Source organism: Emydura macquarii, unplaced genomic scaffold, assembly GCF_026122565.2.
Source record: "Emydura macquarii macquarii isolate MOO-44397 ecotype Brisbane River unplaced genomic scaffold, CSIRO-AGI_Emac_v2 contig_2768, whole genome shotgun sequence".
Lineage (NCBI taxonomy): Eukaryota > Metazoa > Chordata > Testudines > Chelidae > Emydura > Emydura macquarii.
This window is the reverse complement of record NW_027132905.1, coordinates 17923377-17948704: the sequence shown is the minus strand read 5'-3', so window position 1 is coordinate 17948704 and position 25328 is coordinate 17923377. Positions and strand designations below refer to the sequence as shown.

At 42.4% G+C, this 25328-nt stretch overlaps 1 protein-coding gene across 1 annotated transcript in view; it reads right to left on the bottom strand.

Annotated features, from left to right (window-relative positions):
* The window catches only part of HTR4 (5-hydroxytryptamine receptor 4), a 203494-nt gene that overhangs the window by 136648 nt on the left and 41518 nt on the right, over positions 1 to 25328 (bottom strand). The window contains exon 2 of the mRNA XM_067566509.1: positions 4183 to 4264. Within this exon, the coding sequence (XP_067422610.1) occupies positions 4183 to 4208 (26 nt within the window). The 5' untranslated portion in view covers positions 4209 to 4264. The remainder of the gene's footprint in view (positions 1 to 4182; positions 4265 to 25328) is intronic.

Below are 25328 nucleotides of genomic sequence, written 5' to 3'. Positions count from 1 at the left end.
CACGCATGTCCCAATTTTGACCCCAGATTATCTTGTGACGGAATACATCAATAGAAAGGGGTACTCTTCTATGGTACTGCAAGCGCTTGTGGATCACCATGGGTATTTCCCTGACGTTTACACGGGTTGGTCAGGGAAGGTGCATGATGCACACATCTTCAGGAACACTGGCCTGTACAGAAAACTGCAAGCAGGGAATTTCTTTCCAAACCAAAAGATTCCAATGAGAGATGTTGAAATGCCCATAGTGATCCTCGGAGACCCAGCCTATCCCTTACTGCCATAGCTCATGAAGCCTTATATGGGCAACCTGGATAGCAGCAAGGAGCACTTCAATAACAGGCTGAGCAGGTGCCAAATGACCATTGAATGTGTGTTTGGAGATTAAAAGCTCGCTGGCGATGCCTTTATGGCAGGTTATATCTAAATGAGGACAACATTCCCATGGTTATTCCCTGCTGTGTGCTCCATAATATTTGTGAAGCTAAGTGTGAAAAGTTTCCTCCTGGGTGGAGCACAGAGGCAGACTGCTTTGTGGCTCAATATGAACAAGATGTCAGGGCTATTAGAGGGGCACAATGGGGGGGCCATTCGAATCAGGGAGGCCTTGAGGAACTATTTTGACAATGAGCACCAATAAGCTGTCTTTGTAAACAGAACTGTGCCATGCTATGACAGCTATCCAGCTTGCACTGTGCATCAATGTGAGGTGCAACCACCGTGTGCAAGAGACAAATAAAGATAGCTTTTTCTTCACAGAGAATGTCTTTATTAAATAACAATTATTCACAACACACATGAAAATGTGGGCTGGAGGGAAGAAAGCAGTGAAGGGCAGTGTGAGCTATAACAGCTGGGTGTAAGTCCAGCTATCTTTCCAGAAGCTTTCTGAAGGGGTGAAGTGAATGGGGTACTGAGATGGGCCAGGAGTTTTATAGGAATGTGTGGGTGGAGTTTGAGGAGAGCATGGAAAGCAGTTCTGTATTGGCTGCAAAGGGGGGCAAGCATGCATGAATTCAGTCTGCAGCATTATGAGTGACTTTAGCACCCCTTTTGCTCCTTCATGGCTTTTATCATTAACTCATGACTGACTATCACTCGCTCCTGGTTTTCCCTCTTCTCCTGCTTATCAATTTTCTGATTTTGCAGACAACGTGTCTCCATGCCCTTTTTTCTTTTTTTCTGCCTCAGACGACTGGAGGAGTTCTTGGAGCATCTTCTTGCTTCTCTGTGGTCGTTTTCTTATCAGCCGAAGTTGCTCGGTTGGTGTGAAGGAGTTTCCCCTCAGGGGCACATCTATAGAAGGACAATAAACAATGAACAGAAGCATTATTATGAGTGTAATAACAGCATTGATTTGTTACTGTAAAATACACCTCTTTCTCACTGTCCCCTGAGTAAACAGGGATACTAGGGTGCATCTCCTCCATGTGAGCAGCTTCAAACCAGGTCCCTATGCTGCTTGCCTGTGTGCCGCTTTGGTCTCTGCACAAGTGATTGTCAATCAATGTTGGAAAGTTTCCTACAATGGGGGAAGAAACGAAGCAACTCTGCCAAGTAATCTCCAGCAGAGGATTGGCTAGTACCTCCAGGAAAGTTTCCCAGAGATCTCTTTGGAGGATTCCCATGTAATCTCAGTGTGCATTAACACACTTTTCCACAGCACTGCCTAGTTGCACAGGGGAATGGGAGACACATGCAAACACAGCTACTCTTGTGCATTACTATCCTTTCAACCAGCTGTATAATGCAACAAAGCGAAGGACAGCTGTACCTCATGTAACTGAGCAACATCAGTTCAAAAAAATCACTTACCCGAGCTCCTGTCTCCTGCATCCTGCACGCCAGAGCTGGAAGGCTGGGACTAGTTCCAACCCTTCTTGGTAGAGAAGAGATCCTGGCTCACCATGTCAACAAACGACCTAGTCCCCTGCTCCACATCGTCCTCCAACTTTTTCATTAGGGTTGACTCCAGTTTCTGCTGCCTCCAGGCCCACAGAGGTATCCATGGATCTCTTGGCGGTGGAGGTGGGGTCATCGCTGAGGATGACTTCCAGCTCCTTATAGAAGCAGCAGGTCTTTAATTCTGCACCAGAGTGATGGTTTGACTCCCTAGCCTTTTGGTACCCCTGCCACAGCTCCTTGATTTTCACACGTCACTGCATTGTATCCCATTCATAGCTCTTCTCCACCATTAAACGAGAAATCTGACCGTAGGTATCAAAGTTCCTTCAGCTGGAGCGGAGCTAGGACTGCACAGCCTCCTCTCCCCAAATGCCGATCAGATCCAGAAGCTCTGGTGTGCTCCAAGTGGCAGAGCATTTGGTGCGTGGAGCCGACATGGTCGGCTGGGAAGATGAGATGTGAGCTCTCCATGCTAAGCAAGCAGTTAGTGGAATTTCAAAAAGTCCCAGGATTTTAAAGGGGGAGGGATGGATGGCTGCAGGACAGCAGAGTTCAAACTGATGGGCAGAGCGATCAGGATGGGCATTATGGGACACTTCCTGGCGGCCATTTACCATGACATAACCAAGTGCAGTATCTACACTGATGCTTTGTCGCTAAAAGTTTGGCGCAAAATGCTCTACGCCTCTCGTCGAGGTGTTTTTATTTTGTCGCAAAATCAAGGGAGTTGCGGGGGAGGGATTGCAGTGTGTACACCACCACTGTTTTGGTGGAAAAAGCTGATTTGGTCAACAAAAGTCAGTAGTGTAGACCAGGCCTCACTCTGGATGTAAGGCACATGTCTTGCAGGGAACTCTCCCATCTCCTCCATGGAGTTACTCATCATTTGCACCATTGTAAGAGAGAGGATACTCAGGTCTTTTCTCTCTCCTCTTTTATTCAACTAATTGCTTTTTTAATATATTGCTCCTACCCCTCCTCCCCACACGTTACATACCTATCCCCCCACTAGTCTCAGTTTGATTCTGCAACTCAACAGTCATCATCACCACTAAGGATTTTAAAACACTTCTGCTCTCTGTTAGGTGACTCATTAGGGAAAAACTCCTTGGAAAATGAGTTTAAGTGGATTTGATTGATAATTGATCTGTTCTTTGGACTTTCCCAGGCACCTCCCATGAAGGTGTCTAAGCACTGCAATGCAGAGAACTTTTTCAGAGTAACACAGCATTGAAAAATAAACTGAAAGGTAAGTGATGGAGAAGATATAGAAAACAGATTTTAGGAGAGTGATGAGCATTTAATTTCGGGATGTCTCTCTCCATTGCTAGTGGAACTCTACCTTTCCCCTCACAGTCAGCAGTGCAGATTCAAGGTCTATCAGCAGTAACACAAAGTTCCTACTCTCTGATGGTTGTTTGGTGGCCTTATCTGAAACAAGTTTGATGGGGTCTCAGTTCACACAGAACAGCATTGCCTTCTGAACTGACTGGCAACCTTGGGCAGGCCCATCAAAGAGGCCAAGTACTACATGAGCCAGGGAGATTGAACTTCCTTCTCAGCACTACAAGAGGAACTTCAGTTCAGGGTGGAGCAAACATTGGCATAGAAAGAGAAGGCAGCCCTGTCTCTCCGCCAGGGGCACCTTCAATAAAAATAGGGAACATCCATCTCCAGGGTTGTCATTCCAGCATTTTACACTGGCACTAAATTGGCCCAGACAAAGTGACCACAGCATTAAAATTCCTCTTGCTGACACCAATTTTAGGCCGGTGTGTCTGAACTGACTTCAGTGGTGTTATTCCTGGCTTACCTCAGTGTGAGGAAGAGGATAGCCAGGCTCTTAATTTTTAGAGTAAAAATCAAAAAATAATTTTGGAATAAAAATCTAAGACCAGATCCTCAGCTGGTGTAAATGGGCTCCTGCCCTCCTCTCTCCCCACCTCCAACTTAAACAGAGCTCTCTCAGGTAAGGAACTGACTTGTGGCATGTGAGGGATGTAATACGGAGCTCAGTAATGTCGTATTACACCACTGTGGTTTTGGCTCTGGTGACTAGACATTTATAAAAATAACAGTGCAAGGCTACCTCATCATGCATACTCAAGGAAACCCAAAACCAAATATTGTTGCATTAGCCGTAACCTAACAATACAAGCAAGCAGAAAAAAGTCATACAACCCACAGCTTTGCAAACACACTATGCTATTATTGACCTCCTGCAGCTCCGTAGCCAGCAGATCTGCAATGTACAGTAAGCCGCACTGTTTCTCCTACCTCACATTAACATCAAGTTCTTCCATCACAGGCAATAGGCATAGGTAGCTGGGAGCTCAGCGCCCATAGAAGAATCCTGGTCCTGCAGTGGAGACAGTTAGAAAAGACAATTATACGTTAAAGGGTTTGACAGTTATATGCTTTCCTAAACTGTGGAAATGCCCTTATACCTGCATCATCGCCCTATGCGCTCTAGCCTGAGTTAGCTTGAAAAGAAAATGAATAAACCACGCGTAAAAGTAAAATCAACATGGCCTTAAAGCCTTTTTATAACAGAGCTATTTCTTGCATTGCCCACATGGAGGAAACGTGATTATGATAAAATGGAGATACATAGCTGCATGCGTGAGAGTGAGTCAAAAACAGGTTTAGCTAATCCCTTTACAGTGTTCTCTTTATTATTATCTACTTATAAATAATCATAAGTGTGTACAGTACTTTAAAGACTAAGGCTACGGTTACACTGATGGCAGCAAAGTCGCCACTATCAGATCGATTTCTCTGGATCAACTGAACGGTCAGTGAAGACCCACTCAGTCGATCCAGAAATCGATGTATTAAAACCACCTTCGCAAGTGGCATAGCACTGCGTCAACGGGAACGCGGTTCCCGTCAGCGCAGTGCAGTGAAGACGGCGTGCAGAAGAGGAGCCCAGACGTTGACGGGAGTTACGCAAGTTTTTTGCATAGCTTGCGTAACTCTCGTTGACTGCCGCCTAATCTCGGAGGTAAGTGTAGACAGGGTCAAAGGGTGAAATCCTAGCTCTGCTTAAATCAATGGCAAAATTCCCATCCACTTCCATGGGGTCAGATTTAACCCAAAAACACTGGGATCAGATTTTAATCTCATTTACACTGGTATAAATGTAACACACACCAAGTCTTTGTCTCCCTCTGGTAGCTGGTCCACACAGAAAGTTTATGGGCCTGCTACCATTCTTACCTCATGCATTAAGTCCTTTAACTCAAATAGTAGAGGCTTGAGATTTTAGATGAAGAAATCCCAAATTCAGTCGATGCTGATGACCCAGCTTATCATATAGATCTAGAGTAACTCAATTAAAGTCATTTGCACAGTAATTGACCTGGAGTGATGTCACTCAAGACAATCGAGTTACTCTAGATTTACTAGTATGACAGAGATCAGAATCTGGCCCAGGGTCCCTTTCTCAAGGTACAATCTAAGGTTCAGATTCTACAAACACTTATTCACTTGACTAGTCTTACAGCGCCTGGCCCCAAGTTAGATAAGACACAACATGGCAAAGAGAGAGATACTACACCAGGGGCTGGGAATGGGAGAGAGACTTAAGGACCAATCCCTTGCTAATAACATGAATATTAAGACTCCCATTAGCTTCAGTGGAAGCCGGTCCAGAGCCGTAAACACTTCCTTGGTTTCTCACTTTATGCTTCTTGTTGGTTTCTTTCTTTCTTTCTTTCTGTTTTTTTAAAGTTGTCTCTGAGTTGAACTGAGGCAGGAGAGAGGGGTTATTTGTATCTCTCAGTTTGCTGAGCCCCTACCCTATAGCCTCTTGCCATCAGATTACTTTATTTATTCTATTTATTTGCAAGTTTATATCACACCAATAATTGTATGTAGCTAGGCAGCAAAGAGTTTATTAAGAACAAACAAAAACATTAGCTCAGTTGGTGATGTAGCTGCGATCAGTCAATGCTCTGCTACTGCCCAAGCAGTCCCCTACCTTGAGAAGAGTAAATAAAACACAGTAGAACAATCAAAGGCTGCAATGAACAAAAACACCTCTCAGCCTGCACTGGGACTATCAAACTCTCCTGGGGAACATCATCAGTAGGAGCTGCTCCCTAATGCGCAAGGGCTTCCAGCTGAGAACACTCGATCACTGGTCACAGTATCTTTCATCAATGGCAAGAATGCCCGAGCAGATCCACCTGCCATGACACAATCTTGCCTAAAAGCTTCTCCCATAACAGGAGGGGAGCTCTCACTTCATAGGTCGCCAGTATGGCCTATTGTTGCATAGTCTTGTGAGAGGAGACTGCTTGTCTTCAGTCAATAGTTTCTGACCTGTGCCTGATCTTTGATGTTGCCAGAACTGTCTGTTCTCTTTGTTTGAAGATCATGACTGTTGTTTTTTTTATAATGATGAATGTAAATGAAGTGCAAGGAAATGATTTTCCTTTCTGATTTCTGAGGCATTGCCTGAATGCCATACCAACTGTCTCAGTATTCGGTAAGCCAGAAACTGAAATGCAGGAAAGAAGAGAAATGTCAGGTTCTGGCCACTCTTGTGTGACCACAGATACTGCTGAAGAGGGAATCAGGGGCCTTTTCCTTCATTACCCACCTGGAGCAGTGGGCAGCCAGAATCCCACTCCCTGAACACAAAGAGAGAGGAGGTGTGGAGTCAGTTGATGGTTTGCAATGAAAGCGCATCATTCCTTGGTACAGAGCACAGCTGCTGTAGCTCCTGAATTTGCTGTCCCCCTCACACCTACTAATATGTTCTCTACAAACAGATCACCCTATTTATATTGCGTGGTTGATAGAACTACCATTTGGTTGGAAGCACAGACACCACCTGTTATGTTTTCCAATGAGATTCCTTCAGTCTCCATACCTGACCTGCATGAGCTGTCTGTCTGTGCCTTAGTGCTGCGTTTTCAGTTAAGTAACCTGTTTGCTGAAGATTTCCCATAGTTATGAAAATAAAACAAAAATCTCATACAAGAGAACACATCCCCCCAGCACAAAACACCAACATGCAGCTAAGAAATTCACAGTGTGCAAGCTTATGATATGAATGTACCATGTAGAACTGAGTAATCACGATTCAGTTTCCCAGCAGCCCTATGGAAGATAGAGCACACAGCAGGATTTAAGCAGATATTACACACACGGGCTGACTGTACACTTGGGAAGTTCAATGTACTCCCTGAACGCCTTTCAAAATGAGCCACAAATCATTGCTTCAGGGAGCAGTGTCAGGAACTATTGCAGAACTACTAACTGTGGTATGTAACCTATCATTTAAATCAACTTCTGTACCAGATGACTGGAGGGGAGTACTGTTCAACATATTCATAAATGATCTGGAAAAAGGGGTAAATAGTGAGATGGCAAAATTTGAAGATGACAGAGAACTACTCAAGATAGTTAAGTTCAAAGCAGACTGCAAAGAGTTACAAAGGGATCTCACAAAACTGGGTGACTGGGCAACAAAATGGCAGATGAAATTCAGTGTTGATAAATGCAAAGAAATGCACACCAGGAAAATAATCCCAATTATATATATAAAATGATGGGATCTAAATTAGCTGTTCCCACTCAAGAAATACATCTTGGAGTCATTGTGGATAGTTTTCTGTAAACATCCACTCAATGTGCAGCGGCAGTCAAAAGAGCTAACAGAATGTTGGGAATCATTAGGAAAAGGATACATAATAAGACAGTAAATATTATATTGCCTCTTTATAAATCCATTGTACGCCCACATCTTGGATACTGTGTGCAGATCTGTTCATCCCATATCAGAAAAAATATATTGGAATCAGAAAAGGTACAGAAAAGGGCAACAAAAATTATTAGGGGTTTGGAACAGCTTCAATATAAGGAGAGATTAATAAAATTAATAAATCTGACCTCTTGTATATATCAGGTCACCCAGTTCCCACACATTAAATTCAACAACTGAAATTAGACCTAGAATTATGTTATCTCTTGTTATGTGTTAGCAGAAAGCTTAGTAAAGTGTCACTACCATAGCACCACTAACAACACAAACAATTATGATATATGATTTCTTGGGCTCAATGGAAAGAGAATGGGAGTTCTGAGACAGACGACCTGGAAAATGACAATGGTGATTTACTGTATATGCATGTTTAGAACACACCTCTGTCTCAGTGCTGACTAAAGTACACTGAACAGTTCAATCTTTATGGGCCAAACCCTGAAGTCGCTACTAAGCACAACTTATACTGAAGTCTAGGGTGTTGGCTGAATAAGTTCAGGATTTGGCTTTAGTGATAATCCAACTCCTCAACTGGTCCTTCAAATGACACTCAAGATCAAGGCTCTGGTAATTTATGACCATTTAAAGACCCCATGGCCCATTTTATAGGCATAGGAACTCTGGTGTCCTAGCCACTTCATTTCTGCCTCCCTAAAATTCCACTCAGCACTTCACTCCCTCACTTCCACTCATAAAGATGTGTGTGGATTGACTATTGTGATCTACAGGTGGAGGCTGCTGGAATGGCTCCTCCTGCAGTCTAGGAAGGGAGAGGAACCTCCTCTGGATGGCATCAGAGGATATTATATATGTCTAACGCTCTCTTCTGCCAAAAAGTAAAACAACTTTTCATCTTCACAGAGCTTTGAACAACTCCAATATGTCCCAGTAACCTATTCAGTTTGTAATAACTGGTTGAGGGGGAAAGTGCACATGAATGGATCTGATATGAACTTTGTTTCAAATCCTCTCAGGTGCACTTTTTCCCCTGGGCCAGTTAATTCGGATTTGCAGAACTGACCATAATCTAACAAAGAGAGCCATCTGCAAATGGTAGTCATAACATACCAAGCTTTAGCCTTCACCCACCATAAGGAAACAACAAAGCACTTCATGAACATGAATTCTGCCTTAAAACACCCCCTGAAAGTGGGGATTGCTCTTCCCATTTCATAGAGGTAAAGTGACCTGTCCTAGGTCACACAGGGAGTTGCAATGTAGCCAGGAGTAGAACCCCAAATTCCTGGGTCCCAGCCCTGTTCTCTATCCCACTGTATTCTGCAGTACTGATGTTAAAATGCCATTCCAGAACATCTGTCTTCCCACTGCTTTAGAATAATTACATATGCTACCTCGGGGTGCCAATGGAAGGTGAACAGAACTGGATGAAACCATATTTTAGAAGTCATTACTGACTTATTTTTACTGAAATCTATTGAGAGAAAAAATTTGAAAGGATTTACCTTGACTCTTTAGAACTTGCCCTCTGTCACAGAGATGGGGGGAATCTGTTCTTTCCTACACAGACAAAAAGGGACTTTAGTAGCTAAAGTAGCTACTAAAATAGCTTTAGTAGCAAGAAGTTACAGGACTGCTTCGCTGTAATCTACCTGGTTACAATTCTAAATCAAAATGTAAGTGTAGTGTAAGGGATAAATCATTACCTGCATGTGTTATCGCTGCCCCTCAAGTCCCTTTGTTAGAGCAGCATCTAAGAAATTATTTGGGAATCATTTTGAAACATGCAAAGCTCATAATTTTTGTACAATCAGAGTCTTCATAGATCTGTGATCGCTCAGCATAGCCCAACCACAGTGATGAAAATTCTCACCAAAGTAAAGGATTCTTCATTGTCAATTAGGTTGAGACATGTTTAAATGGGTCACAATATCTTTAAAGTGTATTTACTTATTTAATTGTATGACTAGAGCACCTAGGAGCTTCAGTCATGGACCCCTCCTTTGTGCCAGGTGCTGTACAAATACAGAACTTAAAAGACAATCCCTGCTCAAACAGTAGCTACTTCTGCCCTTTTTAGAAGTTATTGTTTGAATTTTAACTTCAGGCATTTGTAAACCCTTAAATATGCAAATTCCTTCCAAAATTGTTACCTGCCTGCAAAATTATAGCTCTTACATGGAGATGATTTTTGGTCTGTAGTTTGTGGAGAGGAAAAAGAAGGTGTCAGACATTAAGACTGTTTTCAAAAAAAGTTTAAAATATTTAAAACTTATGATTTAAAATAAGAAAGTCACACCTAGCATGGCAACTAATCTACTGAGGTGGAGCCAATAGCTTAATTGTATGTTTACTTAATATTGTATGCTTACTTAATAAGTAAGTCCTCAAAACCCAGGAGTTATCCTGTAAATGTAAAATGAGCCTTAACTGTAGTGCTGCTATCCTGACAAATAAGATTCACATAAATAAAAGAATACAGCATTTCACTGAACTGAAAACAGACATTTTTCCTGATTAAAGAGCACATTTTTCAGAGATATCCCACACTGTCTATAATTACATAATTCATTTAGTCAGGAAATTATTTATTTTTCCACATCAAAAACTTTGATGAAAAGACTTTTTTTTAAATCAAAAGTTTTCCTTCATTTTGTGGGGGTTTCTTAGCAAAACTGAATACACAAACTTTTGGCTTAAATCAGAAAAATTTTAAATTTCAGTTGCTGGCATTTAAGTTTCTCTATGACAATCCAAATGTATTTTTGGTGAAAGGGGAAGTTTTTGTTCAAAAATGTTTGTTTTTATCAAAAAGGCATTTTCCATCACCAAAGTTTTGATGAAAATTTTTTGACCAACTCTAATAGATCAGTGCATGTGTGCACATGTGTTACTGACATATAAATCCATGGTACACCCACACCTTGAATACTGTGTGCAGTTCTGGCCACTTTATCTCAAAAAAGATATATTAGAATTGGAAAAGGTGCAGAAATGGGCAACAAAAATAAGTAGGAGTATGGCACAGCTTTCATATGAAGTGAGATTAAAAAAACTAGGACTGTTTAGCTTGGAAAAGAGATGCCTAACGGGGGATATGATAGAGGTCTATAAAATCATGAATGATGTGGAGAAAGTGAATAAGGAAGTGTTATTCACCCCTTCACATAACACAAAAACCAGGGATCACCCAATTAAATCAATAGGCAGCAGGTTTAAACAAACAAAAGGAAATACTTCTTCCCACAAAGCACAGTCAACCTGTGGAACTTGTTGCCAAGGGATGTTGTGGAGGTGAAAAGTATAACTGGGTTCAACAAAGAGTTAGATAAGTTCATGGAGGATAGGTCCATCAATGGCTATTAGCCACAATGGGGAGGGATGCAACCCCATGCTGTGGATGTCCCTAAGCCTCTGATTGTCAGATGCTGGGACTGGATAACAGGGGATGGATCACTCAGTAATTGCCCTGTTCTGTTCATTCCTTCAGAAGCATCTGGCATCGTACACTGGGCTAGATGGACCACTGGTCTGACCCAGTACGGTCATTCTTATATTCTTATCCAAATGATAAATTGTGGAATTGTGTGAGAAATAAATTTGTCATACACTTTTTACAATCTTACTCACATTCTGCCCTCTAATCTCTTCCTCACTCCAACACATTTCAATATTCTTAACTTCTGAACAGCATGCAACTGTCTCTCTCCATCTCATCTCCCCCATTTTAAATCAAACTTTCCCAGAAATGTTACATTTCCCCCATAAATGTGGAAACAGACAACATTCAGACCTGAACCAGTGACAAGTTTATGATCCAAAAGCTTTCAACCTGTCAGGGCTAGGAACATCATCAGCCTGAAACCCCTAAAAAGGACAGATTAGCAACATTCTAATGGGTACAGGACTTCCACGTAGCCCCGAAAGGTCCCAATGTACAAGGCCTGAAAGGTCCCGATGTATTTAAAACAGTGCCTTCTTTAGCTATTTCAGATCATTCTTTAGAGGTTCCTAAAACAGTATTAGTTAGCATTTTTCTCCCCCTCTTAGTCCAATGCAGTTGGCCTCATTGCAACTAGAAACCCTCGAGGGATACGAAAACAGCGCCAATAATATTTTTTAAAGTCTTCCAAACAGTTTTTCTGTAAAATATACAGCACGTGTAGAATACAATGTGTTGTGGTATTAAAGGGTTTAATTGATGCTCATTTACGATGACCTGTATGTCCTGCTCTGCCACTTATGGTTAATGCAGACTTCCCAACTCATGCCAATCAAGCCTCTTTACCACACACCCCATCATGTATTCTGCTCTCTACAAAAAGTTGTCTTCTGTTGTCCCTCACAGAGATTCCCTTGTTGGCATGATAGAGTCCTGTGGGTTCCTGTAGCCCTGCCAAAGCAGCTTCTCCTTCCAAATGTTAGATTTATAACGGCTCATGAGCAGTGTTTCTGCATTACAGACTCTGAGCCTCCTGCCAAGAGAAATGGTTACGGAAGCCAAGATCACCTTCTGCCTTCTCTCATGTAGCCAACATTCTATCCATCTCCAACTATCAGTGAACAAGCCAGGCTTAACCTGGTCCAGGAGGACTGTATCTTTTCCAGATCCTGACTCTGGTTCCAACACATTTGTACGCCCTCCTCTTTCAGACATGGAGCTGCTGGTTTGCACTGGGTCAGGCACAGAGCTGGTTTGCGTCTCTTCCACCTGTCAGGTACTCCTGTCTAAAGGAGTCTTGTTTTATTTCAGATGGGACTTCCAGCGTCAGTGTCAGAAGCTGAAATGAGACATTAAACACCCACTCATCTGAGTGATCCACTTAAAGACAACAGCTAGGGAGTCGTCTTTCCTGCGGCTCTGGGCCCAGGCGAAGGAAAAAATTACTCCCAAGCATCTACCACCCAAGGGTTAAGTAAGCAGAAGTGCAGTTCTACCTCCTCTCTGGCTCCTGCAGCTAAGAGCATAGGGAGAGCTCTCCCTGCTTGGCTTGTGAGCTAAGAGCTCCTTCTTCTGTTTTAATCTACATTAACTCCTGCTGCCACCTAAGAGCACAAAGTAAATGCTTTGTCCCTAATCCTCAGGGGCTCCAAAGGAAACTGGCACTGGTTTAGGAAAAAAGAGCAAGTGTCAAGAGTGGGCAAGAATACATTGGAGACAGTGTCCAGGTCATCAGAACCCACACAGCTGGCCAAAGCAAGACCCACTGCTGAGGCAATCATCTGTCTCACCCATTCAGCATCATGGCAGCCTGCACCCCTGGTCACCCCCTCTCCTATGCAATCAGCCGCACTGGGGGGAGGATGCAGAAAGTCCAAGCGGGGAAATATCTGGAAAAATAAATATATCTTTCCTAACAAACAGCACATTTACAAGGAACCACAGGTAAGCTTTAATCAGAGCCCTTGCAAAATACAAACTATCTTACTTTTGAGGGACTGTAAAACCAGTAATTGCCCCTTGCTAACATGGGTCTGCCTGGCAGAGAGCAAAATGTCCCACCCACCACATAACAATAATAGCTGAGTAAATCCTGCCAGATATTTCTCTTGAGACCTGCTGATTAAGTGAGACACTGCTACATTCTGGATCCAATTTCCTTTCATGCCACTGAAGCCCTTCTAATTCCACATTCTGTCACTGCAGAGACGCTGACAACAGAAGTGTTGAATCATGCTACTGAAAACTTACACCTGAGTTTCCTGCTTGCTGGACTGTGTACCTTGATCATTTCGGACAGAGAGCAGGCCTTCAGGCTGAGTGGGGAATCTCAGAACTCATTTTCATTTGATATCGAGATGGGCTGCAGCCACAACATTGGAATAGATCTGGCTTTTCTCTCCCTCTAAAGGGTTAATACAAGAAGAGCTACAGATGAAGCATGGTCTTGTGACTAAGGCACAGAACAGTCACGCAGATCTTGATTCAGTTCCTGGTTTTGCCGCGAACTTCATGTCTGATCTTGGGCCAGACACTTAATCTCTCAGAAAATCACTCCTCTACATGCAAATAAAGATAATAATCCTCCTTCTTCCCACCTTTTGTCTGGCTTGTCTATTTCAATTGTAAGCTCTTTGGGGCAAGGACTATTGCTTACTTTGTGTTTGTACAGCAAGTAGCACAATGGAGCCCCTATCCCACACTGAAGCCTCTAGAATCACTGTACCACATAAAATGAACATTAATCAATGTAGAGGCCAGCTGCAAACTAAAGCTGGGATTGAACCAGACATCCCATGTCCCTATGCTCACCACACTCGGGGCTAGTCTACACTAGAAGTGCTATAGGGAAAGCTCACCTGACCCTCTCCCTTAAGACCTTTCTTTTGAAACATCACCACTAAGTTATTTTTCACTTTAAAAAACAAAACACCTGAGTTCTACCTGTGATCACACACAAAAATAGCTATCCCATCGCAATGAGTGCTTGAATGTAATTCAGCTTGCCTGTTTTCTTGGGCCAAGTCCCCCAGCAGACAGCAAAAGGGGCAAGAATCCTATGCTAGATACTTAACAAGCAGCCTACACGCTGACGTAAGCTTGGAATTAATACCGCACTCTGTGCTGTCAACTGCCAAATCTCCAATTCTCAGACTTGCTTGCAGAAATCTTTGCTTTTTGTTTGTGCGCACAGAGATATAGATTCCATATGTGCTAATGGCATTAAAACACTTAGAATAAATATTTCCCTCCATTTCATGATTTTATCCTTTAAAATCGTGAATTTGAGAGAAATGTTTATTTTGGAGTTTTCATTAGAAATGACAGAATAAAAATCTCAAACTCACCCTGCATTTGCAGCTGGACATGAGTTTCTTCTTCATTTCCTATGCTGAACTGTTTTGTATTGTAATGTTGCTATGCACTGTTAAAGAGCTGCTGTGTTTCTCCCCGGCGGGGTCTGCATTCCACTGACACATGACAAGGTCCCTGTGTTGTATCCATTCTAAGTTTGTTAAAGAGCTTTGGATGGAAAGCAACTCTATAAATGTAATGTGGTTAGATGTTATTATTAATTAAGATATTCCAAAATCTACCATTCTTACTGAAAATTATTATTAAACAGTAGTCAAACTGCTCTAACATATCTGTGGATGCAGGAAAGGTAGATGCTGGATATCTTTCTGGGGATCATATCAAGAACAACTGCCAGATTGAGCCAATGACTCAACTTGTGACTATTTTAGAAAGACCAAGATGTATGAGGTTTAGCTAGTGAAGGGAGAAAATAAGAGGATGTTAGGTACAATGAAAGTGTGTGTGGCGATAACAGAGACATGGCTGGGCATTCTACTAAATTCTTTTGTTTGCATTCATGCAGTCACACAGTATTACTGCTCCCTTATCAGCAACAAGGATTAAACAGGAGAGTAGTGTGCAGCGTCCTAATCAGTCAGTATTTGCTGGGAAATCATAAATGCATTATAAGGAAACTTCAGAGCTTCTGCATGGCATTTTTATTCATTGACTTTTGTCATAAACTTTGTCTGTAGTTCATCGCAAATTTCCCCTCCATAGAATAACCAGGGTAACTGGATGGCATTGCAAGGTGAATTGCAAGAACACCCATGCAGATAAAAGTGTAAAATAAATCAAACAAAAGACAGGTAGTTATTGTGCTCTTTATAATAGCAGTCAATTAAATGCATTTCGTTGTTTAGCTGCAAAAGAAAATACCCACCACAGAAATGTGGAATGAACGAATTAAGAGAAATGAAAACACTCCCTAGCTTAAAAATCTAATGGGAGGTACTGAAGGAGCAAATGAGATGGACTGAGTAAAACAAACGATTTATAGCACTTTTATTATGCCAGTACTGCATGTATACGTACTATAACCCAAAGCTTATTGCGGGTCAGTGCAGCTGTATGTTGTTATCTTGTACAGCTGAGAACCTTGCAATTACCAATTACCAGTAATAAATTATTATTTGGTAAAACATAGCATATTTAAAATGAACTTTACTCAGAGAAAAATGCTGACACCCTTCTGTCAAAGGTTAGCTAGTATTCCAAAAGCATACGTGGTCAAAAGGCATACATTGCCAAGGGCTTCTCCTCCCGGCACAGATGTAAATATGGAGTAACAAAATTGTCTCCAGATTTACACCAGAATAATCAAGAGCAGAATCTAGTCCATTATTCATAAAACAACACTTCTGACTAGTCGACACTGGCTAGAGAACAGAGAGAGCAAGCCAGGGAATCACTCATTTAAACTGCAGCATCTGTCCTGTCATGGGAACACAAGTACGGTGTTCTAAGTGACACGAGTGATAAGTCCAACAGTTGCCACAGTCGAAAGAGCAGTTAACAAAAATGTTACCCTTGTGCTAACTTGAAATGGAAAGAGGCATAAGAGCCCAGAGTCACCCAGAGTCCAGCCATTTTAATATTTATTATTGCTATTCTCCCTTCCGGCTGAGCAAGTTGTACTTTTTCACCTGTGTCCTTTCCTTTTCTGATGCAGATTCACATACTGTGTGCAAAAGTCCCCTTCATAGCTCTGACTATCAATGCCAGAAAGAGGAACAGAGCCAAGAAAGATCAGCAATCCTGAAGTCCTTATTTCACTTTGCACAGGAACTGTAGACCTCATGATGACTTAATTGTATCTTAATGACAATGATAGTTTAGATCATGTTTGCACTTTCCCTGCTATTAGCACCATTGCTGGTTTCTGGCCATTTTCTTTACCCGTAACATTGTACCTTGCAAGTGTACCCCTTTCCAGCAAGATGCCATGCATCACTGCAATTCTGTAGTGCTGTAATACATGTTATTCTGACTTGTTTGTTATTATTACTTGTATTACCATGGCATTTAGGACCCCATTGTGCTAGGCGTTGTACGAATACAGAATTTTTTTTATCACTGTCGCACAATAGTTTAGAAGCTTGGCAAACAAAAGCAGGAAATAAATTCATGACCTTTGGCTTGATTCTGTGACGTGTTAATCATCTCCTGTGAGGTTCTAGAGTTCATTGACTTCACTGGAAAATGACAATACTTAGCATCTCAACGGACCAGGAATTTTGAAATAGCTTATGACTAATTATGAATAATGACTTCAGTGCAACGAAACTGCATGACACCAGTTGAGGTTCTGGCCCGATAGCTTTGAAAAGGAACATTGTCAAGTAATTTAAGCTCAACATTTGAATTATTTAAAATTCATTTGCAGTCTTCGTGTAGCCATATTGGCCCCAGGATATTAGAGAGACAAGGTGGGTGAAGTAATGTCTTTTACTGAACCATCATCTGTTGGTGAAAAAAATAAGCTTTCATGCTTCTTCAGTTCTGTGTAAGCTCGAAACCTTATCTCTTTCACCAACAGAAGTTGGTCCAATGAAAGATATTATCTCACTCATCTTGTCTTTCTAAGATTCATTTATTCATTTTGTCTGATAATTGAGTTTTGGGGCATGACTGGATGGACAGCGTTGGAGCAGGAGTTCTCTCACAGATGCTTTTCCGAAGAGTTCTTCTGACACCGCTATTTTTTAACTGTAAAGTTGCACGACTTCAGTACTTAATATTCTGCATCCCCACTGGATTTTTGTTTTTTAAATGGATCTTAGCATTCAGTTGAGATAAAACCCCAAAGCTCTAATATATGCCACATGCACCTAACCAAACAGACTCATGCTGATGCTGCCACTTCTTCACATTCCATTTCAAAATGACAGATTCTTCAGCCAGAAAATTGGATGAGCATAATCTTACAAACCCATTTTGTTTGTTGTTTATTTTAAAAGAAAAGAAAGAAAGAAAGAAAGAAAGAAAGGGGGAGAGGGCTAGCTGATCAGCAAGCTCAGATGATCACAAACCCCAAAGACAGCATGTCTTTCTCTAGAATTATAACAAATAAAGAGAAAAATATAGAGAGGTCTGTGGCAGCTGTTAAGAAGTTCAAGTCAGTGGGAAAAGGTAGAAAATGTGTAAGCAGAAAATGTGTGGGGTATTTTTTTTATGAAACTTTCTCACTATATACTTCTCTGATCCTCTCTAAGAACAGAGATTGTTCCAAATGTTTCAATAGCAGTAATAAGGCCTGTTGTTCGGCAAATGGCTAAGGGAAAGCCCAGACATTATTTGCTCATGAGCAGAGAACCACCACCAGACTACACAACATTTCCTAAAGGGAAGCTGTCAAGATGAGCATCCAGGGCTCAATACCCAGCCCCTAATGTGGCCACTTTGCACTGCTCTGGCAGCCTGGAAACTGCCAAACAAGGATTCTACTGATGCAGTGTCACAGGGTGAGCTGGCCAGGTACAGGATTGGGGCTCAGCTGTACCATGTTCCAGGCTCAGCCCATCTTCCCAGGTGAGGCAAATAAGTCCCAAGGTCACATGGTAGAAGATTGTGATTCAGAGCCAGGCCTGGTGGGATATAAAGTGTAGCTTGGGTTTAAGGAGCAAGAGATGAAGAGGAAGCAGAGAGGTTCTTCTTAGTTCCCAGGCAGCGGGTCTGGGAGTGCAGTCCCTGGCTAGAAGGCAGTCTGTCAGGGGAAAGCCCCAGAGGAAGGGAGGGAAGAGACCTGCCTTAACTCCCAGGCAGTGGGCCTGGGGCGTGAGACCTGAAGGGAGTAGGCAGGCTCCCCAAAGGGGCCCTGGGTCAAGGGAAAGGGCCAGATTTATATGCTGAGCTCTCTTACCAAACTCCAACCCCACAGAACAGGGACTGAAATCCCACGGCTGCTAAGTGTGTTCTGGGTGCACTGGCCAGAGAGCGAGTCCACTGGTTTATAGATGGAGAATTCCTTGGATGGGGTAAAGCTGGCACAGCCAGCTCTGTGCTGCCCACTCCTCCCACCCTCTGTAGCAGTGAAGAGAGGCAGGCCGGGGCATAGCCACTGGCAGGAGGACTGCAGCTCATGGAGCTCTACCTGATCCTCAGCCAGCAATGTGGGCTCTGCAGCTGACATAGGTTAGAGCTCCCTCAAGGCTCCAAAGGACCCATGGTCAGGGAAGGCAGACAGGTGCTTTGAGTCACCTTCCTTCTGCCACGCTGATTGTTTTAGACTAGTCAAAGTGAAGTTACCCTAAAAAGCCGACGTACCTTTTGCCCCTGAAGGACCAATCCTGCAGATCTTGTCTTGGGTTGGTAAACTGCCGCAATCAACCATTACAGCATGACGTGATTTACAGATAAAAATAACCATGAGTTCAGATGACAGCTGGCATTCAGATAGCTATCTCCAAATAAAGGCTGCACCTTGCAAATCCCCACTTCCTTGAGCGGCCCTTAGCCATGCAAATTCAATGAACTGGATGACTCAAGCTTTGTGGAGTTAGTATTAACTTCTTAATGTTGTTTCCTCTTGGCTTTATTGCTGTGTGACACAATGTGCTACCAGTACAAATTGGGGAAGGCTGCATAACATTTAGCTCTTTTAATCCATTGATCTCCAAGCTCTTCACAAAGATGAGTCAGTATCTTTTTCCAGCTGGGGAAATTGAGGCTCAGATACGGGAAGCCATATGCCCAAGATCACCCATCATATCGATAGCAGAGCCAGAAAGAGAACCCAAGATTCCTGACTCATAATCCAGGGCTCTCTCCAGTGGGCCACACTGCCTCTCACTGCTGAAATTAATGGGAGATGCAACCATATATGTTTTGTGTGGGATGGATAACCATTTGAAATAGCAGGCTAGGCAATGGTTATGTTTGGCCCTAGGCATTAAATATCTGGCAGGTAAGAATGCAGCATGGTTTAGTCGCAGTTTATTTCAGTGAATGACATTTATTTCTCTGCTTTTGGACAGTACACGGGCAGGCATGTGCACTTCCACAAAGGTGGGTTTTTCAAATCCAGCTGCAAGTCTAGCTCTGCACAGGAAGCTAATAATTCCTGGAAAATGACCTTAGTTGGTGCATCAATTTCAGTCACTTTTTTCCGTGCTTAGGCTCTGTATTACACCCTGCTCTGTTGCCCCAAGTGACCATGTGCAACAGATGAGGTGACAGCATCTCTTTTTGTGTTGATGCATTGGGTTGCTATTTGTCTGTTTATTTTAGATCTGCAGGTTGAGATACTGAGAAAATAACAAACTGAAAATTCAACAGGACTAAGCATCAAAGGTCTAATAGCAATAAAAATGTCTGAGCCAGACAGAATGCAGCCAAAGTCCCAATGAGAAGCAAACAGATTAAGGGTGTGATTATATCATCACTGCAATGGCAGGGGTAAAGCTTTTGTCCCTACATGTAGTGAGAGGCATGCTTGGGAAAGACAGAGTGTTTCTAGGTGTAATATAGATATATGCTTCTCGGTCCAGGTATCATGTCTTCCTTCTCTTTGGGAAGTGCAATATACACCTTTGGTGTTACATGCAGGTTATTATTGCAATTATTCATTGTAATTATGATGATGGCACATGACAGAACTGGGAGTCAAGGACTCTGGTGCTGCTAATCCAAGCTTTGACAAGGACTCTCTATTTGGCCTTGAGCAGGCCAGTTTGTGTCTCTTCCTCAGGCTCCTTGTCTAAAATAGGGATATTTGTACCTGCCTACCTCACAGGAGGTGGTGAAGGTACGTAGACCTCTGAGGAGACGACCTGCTCTCTAGGGATGCTGATACGTAATCAAAATCCTTGAGGATTTGAATGGAATTTGGAGCAACGAATTAGTCTTGGTAAGTGAGGGTTTGGATAATGAAGGGAATTTTCAGGATCCATTTCCCTGAGGGGTTTAGATAATGGGCTTTGGGCTGTCTGAGGGATTTTATGTGGGGAAAGGCTGGGTGCAGAGATTCCTGCCTTGACACCTGATCCAGGGGACACAGATCTATTCATTGTAGGGTGCTGTGTCTGTGACTCCATTCCTTTCCCTCACCCTCTCCATGCATGTATCATGTCGATTATGCAGGGACGACTGTGCAAACTGCTCCTTTTCCAGCTCCCCTGTCATCAGGCCCATTTATTGTGACATTACTTGGATTGGTCCCCCAAGCCCATTTCTGGTCACATTACTTGAATTCTATGAACATGTTCTTTGAAAGCACTGACATCAATTCAGTGTGCGGGGGTTGGCCACTGCTGACTGCAAGAGCAGCACCTAGATCAAACTGACAACCACTCTCATTAGACAGCCAAGGTGGGTGAGGTGATATCTTTTAATTGAGAGAGACAAGCTTTCAAGCCCCATAGAGCTCTTCTGCAGGTCTGGTAAAGGTACTCTGAGCATCATAGCTAAAGACATATTGAACAGATTCTTTATACAGCACATATTCTAAGGGACCCTTCAAGGTAGAATGACTCCCATTGGCAGACATCAGAGGAGCTGTCAAAACCTTAGTTATTGGGCTGACAAAGCTAGGCTAAGTGGAAGATAGAACCAGTTTTTACTGAATCACACAGAGAAATGTCTGAGTGTCAGTGAGAACTGTTTTCATAGCAGACAAAAACATAGATATTGTTCAAAAATATTTCTACAGCCTCGTCAGGTTTCTGCTGAACTTGGCCATATGCAGAGTCAAGATCTGTCAGTTCTGGTGATGTGCTAGAACAGCATGTCAGATTGAAGTATGTTGGCTAAACTAAGGACAGTCCAAGAAGCGGAGGGGCAGGAGGGCAAGATTCAGGAGCATTAGTAGAGGTCTTTGGGGAGCTCTAAGGCGAGGACGACATGAGATACAGGTTACAGGTCAGGATTGAGGGGTCTATCCAGAGCAAGATGGATGGAATTTACCCAGTAGGTACTCGGCTGCCTCTAGCCAGAGCCATCAAGCCTTCATTTTCTTAAACATAGAAATTCACTCTATAAAAAGCAAAATACAACAATAAACCTTCAATAAAGTTAGCTGCTGCTGCTGCTATTAAGCATCTTCCCTTTAGCGATAAGGTACTGAAATCTCAGAGCCCATCTAGCTAAGAGACAGTTTTGATTTTTAGACAACAGAACTATGGAAAGATAATTCTCACAATAGCAGCTACGATGACAAAAATACCAACAACCCCCAGATGTAAAATATACACTTGTGCATGAAAAATACAACTTTATTATTTTCCCCATTGCAATGAACGAGGGAGAAGAATAATCCTTTGTAATCAGTGAGACTTCAAGCTCTTTTCAAAGGTGCTTTATTCTCTTTAGAAAGCACTTTGGAGATTGTGTTCAACATTTCATGCAAGTAATAAAGAACCAAGTGCCACTTCAAAACCTTCTGTTACAATAATTGCCAGAATAAATAAGGAAAAGAAAAGGAGCTTGCATGTCCCCAAACATTCCTCACGGTGTCTGATATATATTCCCCTCTACTTGCCCTCAATATTTGATGACTTACTGATGGCGTGGTAAGAGGTAGCCAGCTGAAACCGATTAACTAATTATAGCACAACCTGTTGCTAATTGCTGTTTGACTAACCCTACTATTGCTCTATTATAATGCTGAATAAATAGTATCCACTCTTCTCTCTGCAATATTTACAGATTGCAATTTCCCACTCAGCCGTGCCTCAGAGCTGTAAACAATCTCCTATTAAAACCAACAGCCTGCTGTCCAGCAAACATTGCTCAGTCCAAGCCATGCTGGGTGTGGGAGCCTTGTGTAAATAGCAACTGATGTATAGACATGCTAAGTGAATGAGACAGTCACTCTCTTGGCCAGCACATGGCGGAATGAACCTGGCTTCGCCAGTGCTAAAAAGCATGAGCTGCTACAGCTAAAGAGCCAAAGCTCTGCCGCTGGGTGATGTAACAACTCCCATCCTCCATAGCTGAGCACAGCAAGGGTCCTGAAACACACACTCACCAGTGGGTTGCATAAACATGTACGGATAATAATTATACTCATTTGGAAGTTGCAACTTCTTGTTCTTTTGTTGCAGTATAGAGGGCCAGGTCCTCAGCTGGTGTAAATCAGGGTTGCTTCACTGTGTATTGATGCCAATTTATACCAGCTAAAGATTTGGCCAGAAAGTGATCCTTGACAAAGGATTGCCCAATTCTACCTATCTATGGTACTTATATCTTGAATGCGTGAATCTTCACAATCCTCCCGTGTGGTAGCAAAGTGCTATTATCCCCATTTTGCAGATGGGGAGCTGAGGCCCAGAGAGACTAAGCACATTAATCCTTCAGAGGGGATTAACCACTGCTCTGCATCTTGTGTAGTTATTTACTCAAGTGCAAAGTGGGTTTAAAATGCTACCACTGTGATTTGGTGTCGTTTTGCCCTCATTTTGGAAATGTTGTAAATGAAGACACAGTGTGCAGGGTAAGAGTGAATTGGGTCCATAGGAAACAAATAGTACTTGATACTGCTTTAAAAAGCTTTTAAGTGGGTGTTTGAAAAAAAAATTGTCTTTATTTAATTGCTAATGAAACAAACAATTTTTACTGATATTTATGCCGTCAGCAGTGAAGTAAATCAATAAAAATCTGTTTTCGAAGAAGCTGCAAGGCACAAAAGTAGCCAAAAAATAAACACAAACTAAAAACCAGAAGCCCTCTCCATGGCCAGTATGCATACCATAATCCTAAACTAGGGGAGTATTTAATGGGCTACACTACAACCCGGGTAGACAGAGGGCCTAGTAGTAATTCAGTAATATCTCTTGTCCACTTACCTTATTTTAAAAAGAACAAAATCCAGTGAAACCTCCAAACCGTGTCTTCCTGTTACTCTCTCCTTTGTCTTCCCCCAACTCATCCTCAGTTATTGTCTACACCCATCTGCTACATCTTGTCCCTATTTAGATTGTAAGGTCTTTGGGGGCAAGGCCTACCTTTTATTTGTGTGTGTGTTTGTACCACACCTACCACTATGAGTTGTGGTCTCAGGGCTCTACTGTTATGCAAATAATAAATAATAATAATGGAATGAACTGGCTATTGTTAATATCTATGTGTATCTATGTACCACTCCTCTCTGGGGGTTATATGTGTCAAAGGCCCTCTATCATTTAGACCTGATGGAGATTCTTGTTAAGCAGTGGGGACTGAGACAGAAGATAAGTTAACTATCTATGACCAACACTGCAGATTCTTCAAGGGATGTGTGTGTAGGCTGGGAATGTGGATGGTAATTTCTCTCTGACTCTCATTGTTTCTCTCAATTCTGGTCAGAGATGAAGTACTCCTAAAAAGCAAACTGCCCCTCCCTGGGATCCCATCCAGGAGGAAACATTAGGATTACCAGACCCTGAGCTCATTCAGTATAAAAGATAACAAATGGGAGGTAGGGGGAGAAGAGAACTTGCAGAAACATTCATGCTATAAATATCTTAATGGTTAAAGGGACCTAAGATAAGGAAACAGAAAGCCATTTACCGGGACATAAATGGCTTGATGGCTGCATTTTGCCTTTGTTAAGAGCTGCGCATATGGGAGAATGTGATGCTCTGCTGCCTGATTTAACGTCCATACAGATTTCAAAGTGCAGAACGCTCACCAGACTGTCCTGCAGGTCCAGGATCTCTCCAGAAACTGTTTTTAAGGTTAATTTTCCAACTCTTTTGGAGCTTGATTCATAATTTGTTTGCTTGAAGTCACTCTTGCAACCTCATTTTCATTGGATGTCAGTATTGTCAACCCCAATTGTTCAAAGATTATGAGTCGGGCTCCTAAAAATCATGAGATTGGCTTTAAAATCATGAGATTGTGTAAATATAATAGATCTGGTGTTCTTTTGATTTGCCTTCTGCTTTCTGAGCCTCTAGGATGCACTGGGGTCATATTTTGAAGCTTTCTCCACAGCCACCAGGGCTAGAAACTTACTTTCTCTTTAAGAATGAAGGCCGAAATTATCACATATCCACTTGACTCCAGGAGGTGGGGCTTTAAGGAAAACAAACATTATCATGAGACTCATGACAAAATACTGAGAGGTGGCAACACTAGGATGTGTTCACATCACTATTTCTAAGGCATCTAGGTACCTGATCATGAAATGGTGGTTAGAAATTCCACCTGGTTCCTTAAGTCTGGGACAAGCGCAGTCTTCAGTCTAGAAGCGATAGAAATTACATCACTGTTGAACCTGCCTGGCAAATATCTTGAGGGATCTTTTTACAAGTTCTCCCTAAAGACTCCAAGATTTTTGGCTTGTTCCTGCAAAGTGTTGGGTGCCTTACATTCCCACTGCATTCAATCAGAAAGGAGGGGGCTTAGCATCGTCTGAGATACTTTTCACAGACGGTAACGCAGTAAGTCAGAAAGAAGCTTGCTTCACAAGATGGCGTTGTGAAAGTCAAGAGGAGAATAACTTCCACTGTTGTATGCAATGTTGGTGTAGCTGTGTTGGTCCCAGGATGTTAGAGAGACAAGATGGATGAGGTAATATCTTTTATTGGACAATTTCAGAAGGGAGAACTTCTCTAAGAGGAGAGTAAATCACCTTGAAAGCATCTCTTATAGTCTACAAAGAGGCAGTGTTGTCCAGTGAATACATGGATGGCTCTACCACCTACTACTATATGACCTTGGGCAAGTCACTTCCCCTTTCTGTACTTATATCCTCTCCTATCCTGGATCTATTTGGAATGTAAGTTCTTAAGGATAGGGACTGTCTTTTACTATGCGTTTGTACAGTGCCTAGCACAATGAGCCCTGCTCTTGGATAGGGACTCCCAGTGTTACAATAATGCAAACAACCATAGTGATCTTCCACTCAGCAAAGGAAAGTACCAAACTCCACCTTCGCCATGTCCCTAGTCTGCCAGCAGAACACAATATTAA